The sequence below is a fragment of the Cryptotermes secundus genome, unplaced genomic scaffold (genome assembly GCF_002891405.2).
Source record: "Cryptotermes secundus unplaced genomic scaffold, Csec_1.0 scaffold342, whole genome shotgun sequence".
In the NCBI taxonomy this organism is placed as follows: Eukaryota; Metazoa; Arthropoda; class Insecta; order Blattodea; family Kalotermitidae; genus Cryptotermes; species Cryptotermes secundus.
The window spans coordinates 463,532-479,748 of record NW_019721764.1 but is presented as its reverse complement, the minus strand read 5'-3'; the positions used below and the strand labels follow the sequence as shown (position 1 = coordinate 479,748).

General features: G+C 36.7%; 1 protein-coding gene and 1 long non-coding RNA gene across 5 annotated transcripts in view; one reads left to right on the top strand and one right to left on the bottom strand.

The window, feature by feature from the left end:
* The window catches only part of LOC111875681, an 18,204-nt gene extending 16,355 nt beyond the window's left edge, over positions 1-1,849 (bottom strand). The window contains exon 1 of the long non-coding RNA XR_002844787.2: positions 1,563-1,849. This is a non-coding gene — a long non-coding RNA (uncharacterized LOC111875681). The remainder of the gene's footprint in view (positions 1-1,562) is intronic.
* Positions 1,850-2,017: 168 nt separating this feature from the next.
* On the top strand, positions 2,018-14,337 carry LOC111875678 (glycine-rich cell wall structural protein). Of its 4 annotated transcripts, XM_023872100.2 has the most exons (3): positions 3,946-4,207; positions 6,669-6,797; positions 13,535-14,337. In XM_023872100.2, the coding sequence occupies exons 1-3, from the start codon at positions 4,178-4,180 to the stop codon at positions 13,967-13,969; spliced, it is 594 nt and encodes a 197-aa protein (XP_023727868.1). In that variant the 5' UTR covers positions 3,946-4,177; the 3' UTR covers positions 13,970-14,337. The 4 variants fall into 4 exon arrangements, 2 of the variants coding, with proteins under 2 accessions (XP_023727868.1, XP_023727869.1); XR_002844785.2 differs by lacking the exons at positions 3,946-4,207; positions 13,535-14,337 and adding an exon at positions 2,018-2,227 and having other exon boundaries at positions 6,669-7,806; XR_002844784.2 differs by lacking the exons at positions 3,946-4,207; positions 6,669-6,797 and adding an exon at positions 2,024-2,227 and having other exon boundaries at positions 13,535-13,600.
* Positions 14,338-16,217: the final 1,880 nt, after the last annotated feature.

Below are 16,217 nucleotides of genomic sequence, written 5' to 3'. Positions count from 1 at the left end.
CAATCAATCAATCAAACTGTACTATATAGCCCATATGAAGCTAGTAGCGAATCCAGTTCTTGTTTGTAAATAGTATCCACCAGGTAATTTATATTCACATCCCCACATATTATTATGTTTTCTGAGTTTCTGCACAATTTGTTCAGGAATTTGTTTAAATTTTCCAAGAAATAATTAAAATCACCAGTTGGGGCCCTATAAATACATATTATGTACATACTTGGTGAATTCACTTGAACACCACACATTTCTAGATCTTTCTCTTTACATGTAACAATATTGTTTATATGTGTAAATTGTATATTCATTCGGACAAAGATACATACACCTCCCTGCTTAAAATTTTTCCTGCAGTATTTGCTAGCTAATACATATTGGTTCAGAGTAATACTGTTTATTTCAAACTCTTTTAAATGATGCTCTGATAAACAAATAGCATGTGGTAGCTCAGAAGTAAATGCTAATATTAATTCATCTGTTTTATTATTGATACTCCTAATATTTTGATGGTAAATTATGAAGTTATTTTGATTCATTACATTACAATTATTTGACTTAAAATTACGTTTATCATAAAGTTAATAGAAAGTCCGTCGAGTGTAACAATTTGTAGGTCACTTTTTTATTATTATTTCTGCCTTACATGTTTCGGTTTGACACAACCATCATCAGAGGCACTTGCTATAATTATGGAAACACTGTCGCTTTTTTTGATGTTCACAATTATGTTTGTCATGTGGACGCTGCTACGATATGTTGACGCGTAAAAGCACAAAACATGCTAAGATAGTTGAGTACACTCTCAAGTTCTCACTTTTCATCCGAACCTATTTTTAAGTTAAAACGCTAAAATGTTAAAATATTTGATATAAAATGCTGAACTCCTCCTTGTTAATTCATCCCGAAGATGGGAGACGTCAGCTTGAGGTTGTATGGCTTATGGTTTGATATGTTCCTGTGNTCCTCATTCCATCAAATCTCCATAGGCATTACCACCAGTAAAGGTACAATAGGACATATGGAGGATTTAAGACCACAGAAACTGTTTTCAAGACTAATTATACTGTCATATTATTATCTCTGTATTACTATATTATTATTATTATTATCAATTATTATAATTTGGCATACTATTTCTGTATTATTATATTCTTATTACTATTTAGTATTAGTATTAATATTAATCTTTGACTTGTCCCATATCATGTATAATGATTCATGGATGAAATAAAATTGAATTGAAAAAAAAATATATTATTTCCTAATTTACATTTATTTGAGTTAACGCTCACCGCTTCTTTACATCTTACTGTTGACATTTGTTGTTTCTTAGAGCCCTCCCCACCTACAACACCTTCAAATGTCCTCATTGTCTGTTCACCCTCACTCAGGTTTTCACTTTCCTTATCTTCTTCCTTTCCCCCTCCTTTGTCTTCCTGTTGTGACTTCTTAATTTCCATATTTATTTTGTCCGCTTTATCCCCATACTCTACAAGCAGTCCCAACGTTCCAATATACTGTAATAACAAGTAACCTGTATCATATAACAGATCCCATCTTACCTCTCAATTATCTGTCGCCATCATCTAGGGCTACATTCTTCACTTAAAGGAGCAGGTAATATCAGTCTGCACCCGGGGCGTTCTCTTCAGTTGAAGCATCGCCTCACTCCACATTCTGGCACAGCTCGGGTAAATTAATTGGTGCTTCGTATCAGTATGTATCCAAGGGCGATTCTATGTTTCAAGATACCTCACATATCTAAGTATTTTTAATGCTTATTAACCTTCACATTCCCAAAAGTCTCCAACCTCCCACACTTTACACAATATCCCCACATTCAAAACTGCATGATATATATATATATATATATATATATATATAAACAAACTTTGATATTCCTCACAACTATCGTACTTCTATAACGTAGACAATCATTCCTATCTATCAAATTTCACAACGTCCTATGATTTACCAACTTACGGAAAATAATTACCCTCAAACAAAACAAAGTACCTTGCTCCTCCTTCTTTTTCCTCCCGGCATTCTGAGCCTGAGCCACTTTTCTGGGTGTGGCTCATTTGCATCGACTTCTAATAGGTTAAGTTGGGCGAATTTAAATCTCCACTTTCACGGGCAACTTACACCACCGTCACACGCAGTTTTTGCGGCTGTCAAGAGATGAACACGCGCAGTCTTTCTGTGTTTTCGACAGTATATCTTATATGTAAGATTTGAGGTTTATAACTTATAGTTTACCTTGTGTGGCTTTCATCATGGAAAAGCGTAATGTACGGGTTACCAACATACTGACGTGCCAGCATAAACCTACCCTAACTGACACGTATGTCTGTAATATTAATCCAAAAGGGAAGCACAATAGATCATTGAAGGTCGCAGTGCGAGGGCCAATTTTATGGCTCACCCCTCATACCATTACTCATATGTACGTCTGTAATATTATGCGCGAAAACGTGGATTCTGTTCAAGGACACTGGCAGGGCAGCGCCATAGCTCAAACGGTTAGTCGCTAGGATCGCGGGCGATATCGGGTTGGTGATTTGGTACTCACTCACTCACGGGCTGACGGAGCTGAGCCCTTCTTGAGGAGCTGCCAATTCTGCAGCTACTCAAGAATTTCCCAGCACACCCGAAGGTGTGTTCACAAGAGCCCTCCACTGGTCCCTATCCTGAGCCAGATCTATCCAATCCATACCATCCCTTCCTATCTCTCTAAGATCCATTCTAATATTGTCCACCCACGTACGCCTTGGTCTTCCCTGTGGTCTCTTCTGGCTTTCCCACAAATATCCTATATGCATTCCTCGTCTCCCTCATTCGTGCTACATGACCTGTCCACCTCATCCTCCTTTACTTGATCATTCTAATTATATTTGGAGAAGAGTACAAGTTATGAAGCTCCTCATTATGCAGTTTTCTCCAAACCCCTGTGACTTCATCTCTCTTTGGTCCAAATATTCTCAACACCCTGTTCTCAAACACCCTCAGTCTATGTTCCTCCCTTAATGTCAGAGACCAAGTTTCACACCCATACAGAACCACTGGCTACCACACTACCCAGCATTATACCTTTGAAGATTGTGCCTGTAGTCACTGCTTTGAAAACTTCAAAGACAATATGTACACTTCATATTTCTATAGAACCACTGTGTTCAGTTAAGTCACAAGTACAAAATGTCATCAGAATGATTAACACAAAGGGTTCGGGAGCTGAATGAAGGATGAATTAACATGACATGATTACTAAGGCACATCTCATTTTGTTTTGACTTATGTCGAATGATCAAGGCAGCCAATTCCCAATATGAATACCTCAAATTTATGATTCCCTGTGTGCACACTGGCCAGTCTGGCCGTCATATCTCCCATAGGATACTGTAACAGATAAAAGAGATTGGGGTAGAAAACCAGTGATTAGCAATAACTGAAAACTCTGGGTAAAGACCAAATATGGAATTGAACTTGACAAAACAAGCCTTAGCGAACATTACACTTTAACCCCTTATTATCAGGGAAGCTACTGAAATTGTTAACTGTGAGGATGGAGGATATTCTATCTGTTGATAACACTGATTTATTTGAGGCACTATGCTACAAGCCGGAAGATCGTGGGTTCAAGTCCCGATGAGGTTGTTGGATTTTTTCAATTGACCTAATCCTTCCAGCTGCACTATAGCTCTGGGGTCAACTCAGCCTGTAACAGAAATGAATACCAGGAATATTCTTGAAATGGTCTTGGGGGTAAAGGGCGGCTGGCGCGTAGGGCTGACAACCTTGCCGCCATCTATGAGCTGATTGTCTAGAAAATGTGGGAACCTCAGCATCTCTCAATCCTATGACCCTCCATGGCCTGTTACAGGGATACACAGTATTTAATTTTTGTTTAAAATGTTTCTTTTAAATATAACTCAAGATTTTTCATAGATCCGTGTAATCACTAACATTTATGAATAACCTTGCTATATTTACTACAAAATTAGCTGTAATGTATGACTGACGTGTGCATTCTGTGATTACCCGCTCTCTGTTTGAACATCCACTTAGCCAAATTAAACCTGCTCAAGGACATATCACTGCATAAATATGAGCACACATACAAAACGATCGGCATGTATCATCATATTCACGTGACTGTTAGAAAAAAATAACACCAGGAATGTTTCAATTCAACATTGCAGTCATCATGGTAAGGAATAAGCATGATCTTCATGGACTAAATGCCAACTTCTCGTATTAAAAAAAAAGTGCATACTATGCCAGCTTCAAAATTTTCATCAATCTACCATCTAGTCTCAAAAGTCTTATGAATAAAGAGGCACAATTTAAAGTATCACTTAAAGATGCTTCATTACACACTCATTCTGTTTTGCTGATGAATTCTTATTATCTATAGATCACTCATAATTTTCTTTAAGCTTTGCAAAAATAGCACAAAAGGAGTATCTGGATGTGTATGTGTGGATCTATTTGAAGCATTTGAATACCTTATATGACCTCTCTATGTATCTTTCTGGGAAAGCTTCAGTCGTACTGTGGGTACATATTTTGTGTTTTTGTGATTTATTCAATGTCCTATGATCATTTTTGACTAACTCTGGATCCATGAAATGAATGAGTGAATGTATGTGTGTGTGTGTAAGCAACTTTATGAGATGATAATGATGAATGTTTTCCTGTGTTTATTAGTATAATCTGAACTAATAGCTGCACCCATCACAACGTTCACAACATATGCCACTTTATCCAGTCTTAAAGATTATTAGCTAAAGATCAGCACATTCTATTTATTTATTCACATACTTCACTGTAAACAGAATTAACAATCTTGATTGTCTCAGACACAACACTTGAGAGCGAAACATAAAATTTCCTGTGACAGGAAGCAGGTTTCTGAAGGTATAAGCAGATTTTGGTAAAAGTTGTCCCTCTGACCTGTTGATAGTTGTTGAAAAGGCTAAACATATAGGAAATTGTCTTCGTTTGAATTTGAAAAATATATCTGTATCAGGTAGAATGAGAAGCATTAGTAGTATGAGAACAGTATCCCCGTTCAATCACCGGTCACGGTAGCCGAGCGGTCTAAGGCATGCACTGTCTTTGCTCGCTTGGAAGCCGAGATCATGGGTTCGAATCCCACTCAGGGCATGGATGTTTAGTTTGTGTGTGTGCGTTTTTCTGTGTTTGTCTCCCTTGCGACGAGCTGATCACTCGCCCAAGGAGTCCTACCGAATGTGTAAGATCTAGTAAACCGAAGTGAAACGGAGAGTTTCATGGAGGTAGGCCTAGGCCCAAATTGGGGCTCTAGCGCCACAGAAAAAAAAATACATGTTCAATCAATCTGTTACACAGGCCTCTACAAGTAGGCTTTTAGGTGCAACAAAAGCACTGTGCTTCTTGCATCCTGTCTTTATTGATTCTAATAGATAATAAATTGTCTAATCCACATCTCATCACATTTTTCAATGCCCTGGAACCCTGCAAATTCTTAAATCACCTCTGTTTGTAATGGCATAAGATTCCATAATATCATGATTACAGCACCTACTTTCAGTTTCAGTTCATGAGGAGGCATTACTGTTGGAATTAGAAGCTACTATGAACCTCTTCAGGGTATGCCAGATTGCCATGTGATTCTTTGTTTGCTACAGTATCCACACTTCTGTAAACAGTCTCTTTTGCAGGCATGAAGTCTATTGTTTTTGTTCAGTTCTGAAGAATCCTCATTTGTAACAGCATTGCTCTGCCTTTCAGTTATGGTTGCACCTCTTCTTCCATCACTTCTAATAGCCAATCTGAAAATTCCTTCCCATATTCTGTTGTTTACATATTGCCTGTAAGTTTCAGTACATGAAATTAGGTTCATGGTTTATGTCCTTTTATGTAACTGACAATAGTTAGAAATCTTGAGCCTTTTATTATTGCCGGTAGGTCCCGCCTAATAGGATAACTTTCCTTCCAAGATACTTGTCTAATTCTATAAAATTGTGCCACAGCCTGTCTACTCCTCTGAAAGGCATGAATGCGCATCATTGGTGCTTTGTCCCACACTATCAGTTTTGACTGGAGAAATGTCTCAGCATCTCTGTTTGGCTTTAAGTTGCTTGTTGAAGCTGCATTCAATGGCAAACAGTTCTGCTTCCTGCTAACAGAGTTACTGCAGCACTTGTAGATACAACAGGAGTAACACTATCTCCCTTGCCTTGTATGGTGTGTAGTATGGTTTAGTAAAAATGTGACTTTCCAATTCCAGCTTGGCTACTAAGAAAAAGGCAATGCTGATTAGTGTCTGAGTTACTGTATATGGCCTCAAGAATAGTATGAAATCCCATATTTTGTTCGTTGTTTAATTTTTCTGCGTTTGCAATTGCTTCAGCTTGTTCTTCCATAAGTCAAATAATCTTTCATACTATTGCTAGTGTGATGGAGCAGGATGAACCAAATCAAACCTCCTGCTATGAATATCCAAATATTACACTGCTATTAATATAAGGTGGCCACATATTCAACATCCATATGTGTTTTCATGGAATATTAACATGATATTTTCCAGATCAAGTAATATTCTTTAAAATAATCCCTCCCCCCCCCATTTCAAATAGCAATGACTTGAAAAACCCTGCTTCCAAAATTATTTTAAATGTTTATAGGTGCTGCATACTTTACTTGCACTAGTGGCTGCAAGCAACAGTCAGAGTTTAAGTGGAAAGGAGATCACTACTGAGAGCAACACAACACAACAGTTTTCAACTGACAACAGCCTGCTGCTGCAATCTTTAGTAACCACTAATCCATCACTACAGTATTCAACAACTAATAATCCAACACATTTTTCAGCTAATAACCTGTTACTACAATCTTCAACAACCACTAATCCATCACTACAGTCTTCATATGGGACAGCAATCAGAAATAAAACAGATAATTTGAAGTCTTCAGAACATGATGATCTACAAACATCAAGTCAATTGCAAATATATGCAGTATGGGGCTATGGCTGGCCATGGTGGGGTGGGGCATATGGCATACCTAGATGGGGGTATGGTAGACGTGGATGGGGGTATGGTAGACGAGTATGGGGGTATGGTAGACATAGATGGTGATGTGGTAGACCAAGACATTAGTGGTGATAGTAAGGAAGTTTTATATTACTTCCAGTGTTTCAAATTATAAATGTCTTCATCCTGATTTGTCTTCCCCTGACTTCCAGTGTTTTTGACATCTGTCAATAAATAGGATATATCTATACATGCAATTCAAAATAGGCCTTCCATACTTACTCATTACACCACATAAACTGGGAGAGCTACGACACTGTAATACTTATTTTCTTGCATGATTTCAAATATAAGATAATTGTGCATATTTCAATAATTTGTTTTATTCCAAATGTTAGGAAGTGAGTGTGAAAATTAGTTTAGAATATTTTACAATTCCATTGCCATGGTTTTTTTCTGTTTGAAGTTTTGAATGTGATAAAACTAATAATATTATAATTGGGATGATAAATCCAGTATTCCCATATTGTTATAATGAAATTAAAGTTTTATTATATTTATCTTTGGTATTATTGGATTAGTTGATCATGTTCGTTTTAAGACAACAGATTAGTTTTAAATTTTTGAACATGAAGGTTAAAGGATAAACATCAAATATATGAGGAATAAAAATTAAAATTTTAATTAGGCTTAATATTTGTTCATCTAACTCTGTTCTGTTGATATGTCAAGAGAATCTTGATTTTGAATTTTAACCATTTCCAGGTTTTCTTAATACTCCACAAGTAAGTTGTATAGGTTTGCATAACTGACACCATATTCTGCAAGAAATTGCATGCTCTTGCTGTTGAATTTAATTTTCAAAATATTGTACTGATATGTCTAGAGTTATATTACATTTACTTGAGCTNATACAAAAACTGGGGGGGGGGGGAAGCTATAATGTTAAACCATATAAAGGGTTAAATCTGAAGAGTGAAATGCCAAATGCCAAAATTCAAAAAATGAAAATATTTGACTTAGCTGCATATACTTCCAGCTGTATTCTTACAACAGATTAACTCAGCAATGAAAGATTTTGATTAAATTTGATCAATTAATTTAATTAATTAATAGTAAAATTTGGAAAAAATTATTCATCCAGCCACTAAGTCAGGAATGCTGCTTTTAGAATGAGCAGATACTTATAGCACAAAGGATGGACCTGAGCAGTTGTTTGCTGTAGAGATAAAAAGAAATAATGTTAAATAAGAAGTTCAGTTATTATGAAACTATGGAGAATTGGAACGAAAGAATAAACAAATTTATTAGAGAATAGGAAACCAATTGAATCTTTTGCCATGTCTAATGCAGCTGAACATAATGCTGCACTTAACATAATAAAAAGCAGTGTTTGATGTGCATTTAAATTAACAAGTCTAAAATTGTTGGGTGTAAAAGACTCACCACTGAGGGCATGGGCAATGGAAATATTTCCTGTCTGATAACAGATTTAAGGTGGAAACAAAAAATTATAAATTCAGAAAATATTTTATTTAGTTTATTAATGTAGCAAAGAGAAACTATGCACACAAATATGCACTTGTTTTGGCATTATTGTAGGACAGAAAATGTATGATTTAAGATACAGGCCTTTGTATGTAATCATATACTTATGAATTAGTACAATTACAGTAAATTCTTGCTAATCTGGTTACAGTTAATCCAGATCAAAATATGAAAAATGCTGTTCACAGTTGAGTACATACTTCAAAAGACACATGGCATTTGGGAAGGCAGAGGAGTCGCTTGTCTGTTCTGATAGAACTTGACAGTTTCTTCAAATCTGCATTATTATAGTCAAAAACAAGGACAACTTCTGAGCCTTCTGTCGATGAATAAATGTCCTATTTTTTATGACTTTTAAATAAAGGCTCTACAGTGATATTTTTTATTTATTTTCATCAGTATTACTTATATCATTAAATTTTCCATTTAATTGTGTTCTGATTTTTTGTCCTTTAGGCCTAACTTTTGCTTCATTAATCTGGATTATTGCTTAATCTAGATGACCTCTTCACCCCCACCGCCCCAGTCACTCCAGATTAGTGAGGTTTTATTGTATATAATTATGATAGCTCAGTCAGCACAGTGACTAGACTGCAGACTGAACAACAAAGGAACTGGTATTCAATTTCTGGCAGAAGCAAGAAATTGTTCTCTTCTCCACAGTACTCAAACTGACTCTAGGATCCACCCAATCTCCAATTCAGTGGGCTGAGGCACAAAGCTGACCAGTCACCTCAGTCCATTGCCAAGGTTAAGGATGCATGGAACCATGCCTCCACTCCTCCATACATTTTCATAGTGTGTGTTCAATTAAACATAGGGACTTTAGCCTTACTTACTTTAAATCATGTATAAACTTGTATTTTGAGTAAGTCTTTAATATTTCACCTCCCCTTGAAACATCAGGCAAAGTTCAGTTTTGAAATGTTCTGATGTTTAAATTATAATTTATACTTATTTCCGCTGGTGTACAAATTAGTTGTCAAAACAGGTGTATGGCTGCATTGAGATATATTAAAGGGCTTCTGGAATATTACTACCTCATTACAGTACAGTTTCAGACAAAATATTACTAATACATCTGAATAGCAAAGTTGTCAATCCTGTATGCAAGGAATGCAGTAGTCTTTTAAAGTCTAACAGTATGCTTCAGACAAATATTTTATACGACATATTGAAAACTCAGCTTTAAATGCTGTGATCAGATAACAAAAGAATGCATTCTCTAATTTGTTTTCGTACCTTACAAATTATGATAAATAATTTGTTTATTGAATACTTAGACAAAAAATATATGTATTACATATCCACACTGGGTTCTATTAACCTTTAAACGCCGGACTTCGAAATAGTGGTAAGCTTGAGCTGGCCGGAGTTTATTTAAATGCCCGCTGCTGGTGCTCGTTTAAATGCCCGTTCCTGTTAGGCGCTTAATCAATTTTAAGCGTTGTGTTTAAAAGTGCTCTATCCAGCTCAATTTTTATGATAAATGGATGGAAATAACTTTATTTATATAAGAAAAGAACATAATGTCACATATTATAACGGAAGATTTGAAATTTTTAATACAAAGTGTTATACTCTATTTTCAATTTTTTGTGTTTTAATTTTGATGCGTACTGCAAAAATGGTTTCCCAGTTCTTCACAGAGTTATTCTGCATTATAAATTAATTTCTGTTTGTAACACCTGACAAATTTTAGCAGTCTCTGGTGTCATAAAACAGATGGAAGCAATAAAATCATTTGATCTTCTGCTAGCGCTGCTTACACCCTTCGGATTTTCGAATACTTGACCGAAGGTCAGAAGAATGAAAGAATGGCTATTCAAGAGAAAGCTATAGGGGTCCCCTCTTCAGTGCTAAAACCTTCCGTTAGGGCTGCAAAAGCTTATTGCCCCTTCTATTTGAATGAACAGACAGCTGCATTGTGGCTGAGATACAGAGCGTGATCTGGTTTGTGTGCGTTCGTAGTGAAATCAAATACTGTACTTTCATTTGAACCTATATATGCATCAAGAAGGTAACAACAAAAAAGGTATGNTTAACTTGCCCATAGTGAGGTGACAAGTGTATTTCCAAAAACCAAAACACATGCTGACTTTTCAGTACACTCTCTTGGTCACACAATAAACTTTTTCAAATACACATATCAAATAATGTTAAACAAATGCATTAATATGGAACTGATTAATTACATACATAAGTATAATCACAAATCCACTAACAATGCTCCTGTTGCATTTTCCCACCTTCTCCACCATGAGTTTCAGTACATAATTTTAGGTTCTTCCATCATTCACAAAGGTTATGCATAATTTGTCTAAATATTTCTGAGGTTACATCATACCTCAAAAAGGCAATCTTATGCAAGAAAAGCCCTCCATGTTTAATGAGGATCTCCAATATGGCAATTTTGGTTTTCATCATAAATTGAAAATATAGTGTAGTAACTCTCTAAAGATGACATATTGATTAGATCACTACCTGATGATTCATTCATTCATTCATTTCCTTTATTTTCCATATATCCATACAGGATGATGATGATGCACCATAAAAAATGTTTAAGACTGTCAGAATCAGATATATCCATGGATAAATCAGGTGACCATCATGACTCTTATGGGACTGAACCTGGGCTTCCACAGTGAGATGCTGGTGTCTAACGTCCAGGATTATGGCTCTGTTTAACTAGGCACACATAAAAATACTTTCTGACTGTTGTGAACAGGAACTACATTTAGAGATAATTAGCAGGTAAACATGGAAGAAATTCTGCAAACATTTGTTATAGTGATTGTTGTACAAACAGTCCTACAAGAGAAAAACATACTAGTTTTTAGTAAACTAACTCCACGGTTCAGCCTTCAGTGAATGGTTGACAGTCATTTAGTTGATCAAGAAATGTCATGTTTGCAAGGAATCCAAACATTCATCTCTGTAAAAGCTTACTATTGAATACTAATCTGAGCCAACTGAATTCAGTTCACACCCTCATACACTAGGTCTCCCAAGTGGCCCATTTCCTTGGGTTTTTGTAAAACATTTTGCATTATTTCCTTGTTTCTCATGAATGCCAATGTTCTGTTGCTTTGGATATGGCAAAAATTTTTCCCATTTTTAGGCATTCTGTAACACTGTCTTTTATAGTGAATGGATTTTTATCCCTTTTTCTCTGATTTAAAAACATGAACCAAGCATAAATCGTTCTGTTTACTGTACCCTGAAACTGGCTCTGAAAATGAAGCCAACTTCTTCTGTTCCTACTCCATTAAGTCATTGCTTATTGACTGTCCTTCCTACTTCTGTTTAAGTATCTCCTTTGGTAATTTATCTGTTCAAGGTCTAATTTTGTGCAAAGTACACACACACACACACAGCTATATGCTCAGGAACATATCCAGTGGGTACTTACTGCCCAGTGTTAGTAAGACACTAAGTTACAAGCCACAGTTTCAACCTGATACCACAATGATCTTGGTAAGTTAACCTACATTTTCTCCGTTTGAACATTCTAATTTTGAGACTAAAGGTGACCAAGAACAGAGTATTGAAGGTATTATTTGGATTTAAAAGAAATGAACAGGGTACTGGAGAAAATTACTTAATGATGAGCTTGATAATTTGTGCTCAGAAGTGTTCTCAAAATGTGTTCAGACTACTCGTGCTTGGGCGCAGTAACAGTTGGTGACAAGGGACCTACCAACTAAATAATTTATGAATATTTGAAAAAGTCCCCACAATATTGAATACCTGTAGTATTGCAAAAAACAATTTCACACACTGCCTTACTAAAGAAATCCAAAGTATTCCATTAATTTTGTGATACAGTCTTCCAGCTTGTAGGTTGGGCATGGGGCTAACACCTCTTCACCGTAACGAATGAGCTTGTTACGTAATGTCATAAAGGGCCTCAAACTTGCCTGGCTTCTTTGGATCATCGGGGTAGGGACCAGAGGAGCACTCTTGTGAACATGGTAATGAACCTTCATGTTCCATAAAATGTTGGGAAATTCTTGAGCAGCTGCACATCTAGCAGAATCTCAAAGGCTCAGCTCCATGTAGTTACGTGTAGTTAGGTCACATTAGGTAATTTCAGTTATGTTGGTTTGTTTAAAGTTACCTTGTTTTAGATTATGCTTTCATTTGCTCTGCGTTTGTTTTGACATCAAATTCATTGGCAGCATTAGTACTGGAGCTGCCTTTAAGAAGTGTTAAGACTGGCATTAGTGTGAGTAATGGAATCAGTATTGTTGCTGATTCTAGATTGCATCATTGTTGTCAAGGTCTGTCAGTCATTGAAGCCCTATACATTTGTACCTGGTTCAGGATTAGTTCAGTGAATTTGGTTTGCTTAGTTTAAGTAAAATTTGGTTGGGTTGAACTGGGTTTGGATTGGCTTCTAGTCTAGTTATGGTTGTACTATGTTAGATTCATCTGTGCCTACTTTATGTTGTATTGTATCATGACATGCAGAAAGAATGTGAATATGGCATACACTCATACATTTTCCCCACTGAGTTACTTCTGAGGTTAGCAACATATATGGTAAGGCCAAACATAAAATGAATTAGAAAAATGATGGACATGCATGGAGCCTTTACTCCCTAACAGAGACATATCCATAATTACTTGACAGCAGCTTTTCCTTTCTCATACCTGTACGTGGTGCAGAACATGTCACGAAAAACATTGATCTTGAGATTTTAATCCATATTTTGTATACTCCCAATCTGAGAACTAGTATGGCTGCTACTACTACTATTACTAGAACATCTGTCACTGCTAAAATTAGACGTGTACATCAGCTAGTCCAGGTGCCGCACATTTCTTCCACACTGATACTCCTAAAATTTATTCTTATTCTTTCTCTCATACTCCTCCACTCTTTCATTTAATGATTCTGTCACATTTAAATTCATGTTTTGCAATTTTATTATTCTTAAAAAATATTTCAAACTTGTTTACAGATGCCATATATTTTACTGGTGCTGATGACAGTACCTTGTCTTGCAAAGAGTTCTGAGAATTCAAACGAAAAGGAGACTTCCAAAGAGAGAAGCACTTCACCAACCAATAATCCATCACTGCAATCTTCATCAGAGCCAGCAGTAGCCATTACAACAGAGAGCATGCAGTCTTCAAAAGAAGATGACCTTCAAACAGCAAATCAAATTGGACTAGGATTTGGCAGCCCTTGGTATCAGGGATTTGGAGGACATCGGGGGTACCTGGGGGGTCGGGGACTTGGGGGATCTTGGGGAGGCCTGGGATCTGGAGGACCTTGGGGAGGCCTGGGATTTGGAAGACCATGGGGAGGCCTGGGATTTGGAGGATATGGAAGGGGTCAGGGATTTGGAGGATATGGAAGGGGTCAGGGATTTGGTGGACTTTGGAGGGGATAGGGATTAGGAATTGATAACATTACTGAGCTAGTTTAGGATGATGGTGTTGACTTTAAGTACAATAAATACAACTGATATTATTATTCTTGAACTAGGTATTTTTTTAAGAAATCCCAGAAGACTGCTTTCTTCATAGTCACCGCCATGAAAGTCTCAAATCTTACATAGGTATTTTTTGCATCAAATTCAGAATTTGAACATAAAAGGCTTGCAGTAGAGTACATCAAATACTTATGGGATGGATTCAAAGTAATCTTTTCCTAGAAGCACCTTTAGTCACTGGTTCAATAAGTATAGCAACAGGCTAGAAGCTGAATGCCTGAGGTTCGATTTCTGGCAGGGGAAAGAGATTTTACTCTCCTCCACAACATCCAGACCACCTCTGGGGCCAACCCAGCCTCCTATCCAATCTGTACTGGGGTCTCCTTCCCTGGGGGTAAAGAAGCCGGGGAGTGAAGCTGGCCACTAACCTTCATCTAGTGCTGAGGTCAAGAATGGTGGAGCTATACCTACATTTGTCTTCACGGCATGGTGCTTTATTAATTAAGCACAGGGAATTTATGATTTTACTTCTAGTGACTGCAGTCATCAACCTGTAGTACCTGTACACAAAGGAGATTTCAAAATCATGCTGATTCTGGTAGCTATTAGTATTACCATTCTGAATAAAAAATAATAATTAAAAGTCTGCTAGAAACTGAATTAAAGATAGAATATTAAAAAAAAATTTAATAAAGGTATGGTAAAGTTATCCCTGGGTACTAGATACAGGAGAGTGGTTAGTCCTTTAGGGAGGCCGCACCATAGCTCAAGTGGTTAGTCGCTGGCTTCCCATCGCAGCGGCCCAGGTTCGATCCCGGGTCTGGTCAAGTGGATTTGTGGTGGACAAAGTGCCGCTGGGGCAGTTTTTCTCTGAGTACTTCGGTTTCTCCTGCCAATCTTCATTCCACCAATTGCTCCACAGTTACCCTCACCTATCATCTGGGGCTGGTACAATAGGCCAGAAGTGGCTGCAGTATAAGGGACTTAGTCCCACCCCACTAGCAATAAAAAAAATAGTCCTCTAGGGAAACAGCCCCTGGTACCCATTGTAGAGAAGAAACATCTCCTGCCCCTACTGAGAATCCAACTCTGATTCCTCAGCTGTACACACCATAGCCTAGTTGCTATAATGACTAAGCTTTCCATACATATACAAATCTGTTTCAACAATTTCTGTACGTTACCTACTAACCAGACCAGTTCTTGATAACTGAAATTTGATTGTAATATTTCTTTATTGTACCAACTGAAGACAGTGTCTTGCATAAAAAGACATTTTGAAGCTGTGTTTTGTGCTTATGGGACCTGAGATTTTCCTGTTTTATGAACAAACTATGTGATGTGGTCTTGATGGTTTGTGACAGCAGTTTGGTATTATCAAGAATTAAAGAGATAAAAATTATAATTTTGAAAGTGCCTTTATCTGTGTCCTTTCCGTAACCTGATGATGAAAACAGACCCTGCCTCTGAACACCATTTTTATACGCATTCTCTGCACAAAATACATAAAGTAAATGCATAAATTAGACAGAATTTCTGTACATCAGGATTTTTCAACTCCATAGTTGTAGTGTACATGTTTCTAGATATTCTGAACTTAAAGTCAGAATACAGAAGACTAATTAGGAGATCAAGATACAGATAATACTATACTGAACATGAAGATCATGGTATTCTGGCATGTGATGCTATGCAGTTTGACAGGTGCTGGTACCTACATTTTTATGGACCCTGCTGCATCTATTTCAAGACTGAATATTCCTCTCGAACCCTGGTGCCTATCTACAAAACAATATGGTATCAGATCCCAAAAGACTATAACTTTTATGTTAATTTCTGCAAGAATATCAGACTTTGTACAGTATTAAGCATATTCTGGGGATATAAACTGCACTGAACTGATTCAGAATTAGGTCAACAAATCTTCAGGTTCCCTAACAACTGAAAAAGTTTAGTGGCTTTTGCCAGAAAGTTTGAGGCATGCATTATTTTTTAGCGAAAATGATAGGACAAAGGAACTGAGTAATCCTCATAGCTGACATTGGTTACTAAAATGAAACACAATAAAAAGTGAATTTATATATAATTCTATATCACAGAGCAGTAAATATGTAAAACTGAGACTACATATTACCAACATATATACTTACACAATATACAAGTATTTCAAATGCATGTGGAATGTTTCCACACAAGGAATGTACAG

Excerpts from the sequence above, each read along its gene's own strand:
- LOC111875678 (XM_023872100.2), top strand. The coding sequence starts at position 4,178 with ATGTTTCAATTCAACATTGCAGTCATCATG. Across the intron at positions 4,208-6,668 it reads TCAACATTGCAGTCATCATG|GTGCTGCATACTTTACTTGC; the intron begins GTAAGGAATAAG and ends AAATGTTTATAG. Across the intron at positions 6,798-13,534 it reads GCCTGCTGCTGCAATCTTTA|ATGCCATATATTTTACTGGT; the intron begins GTAACCACTAAT and ends ACTTGTTTACAG.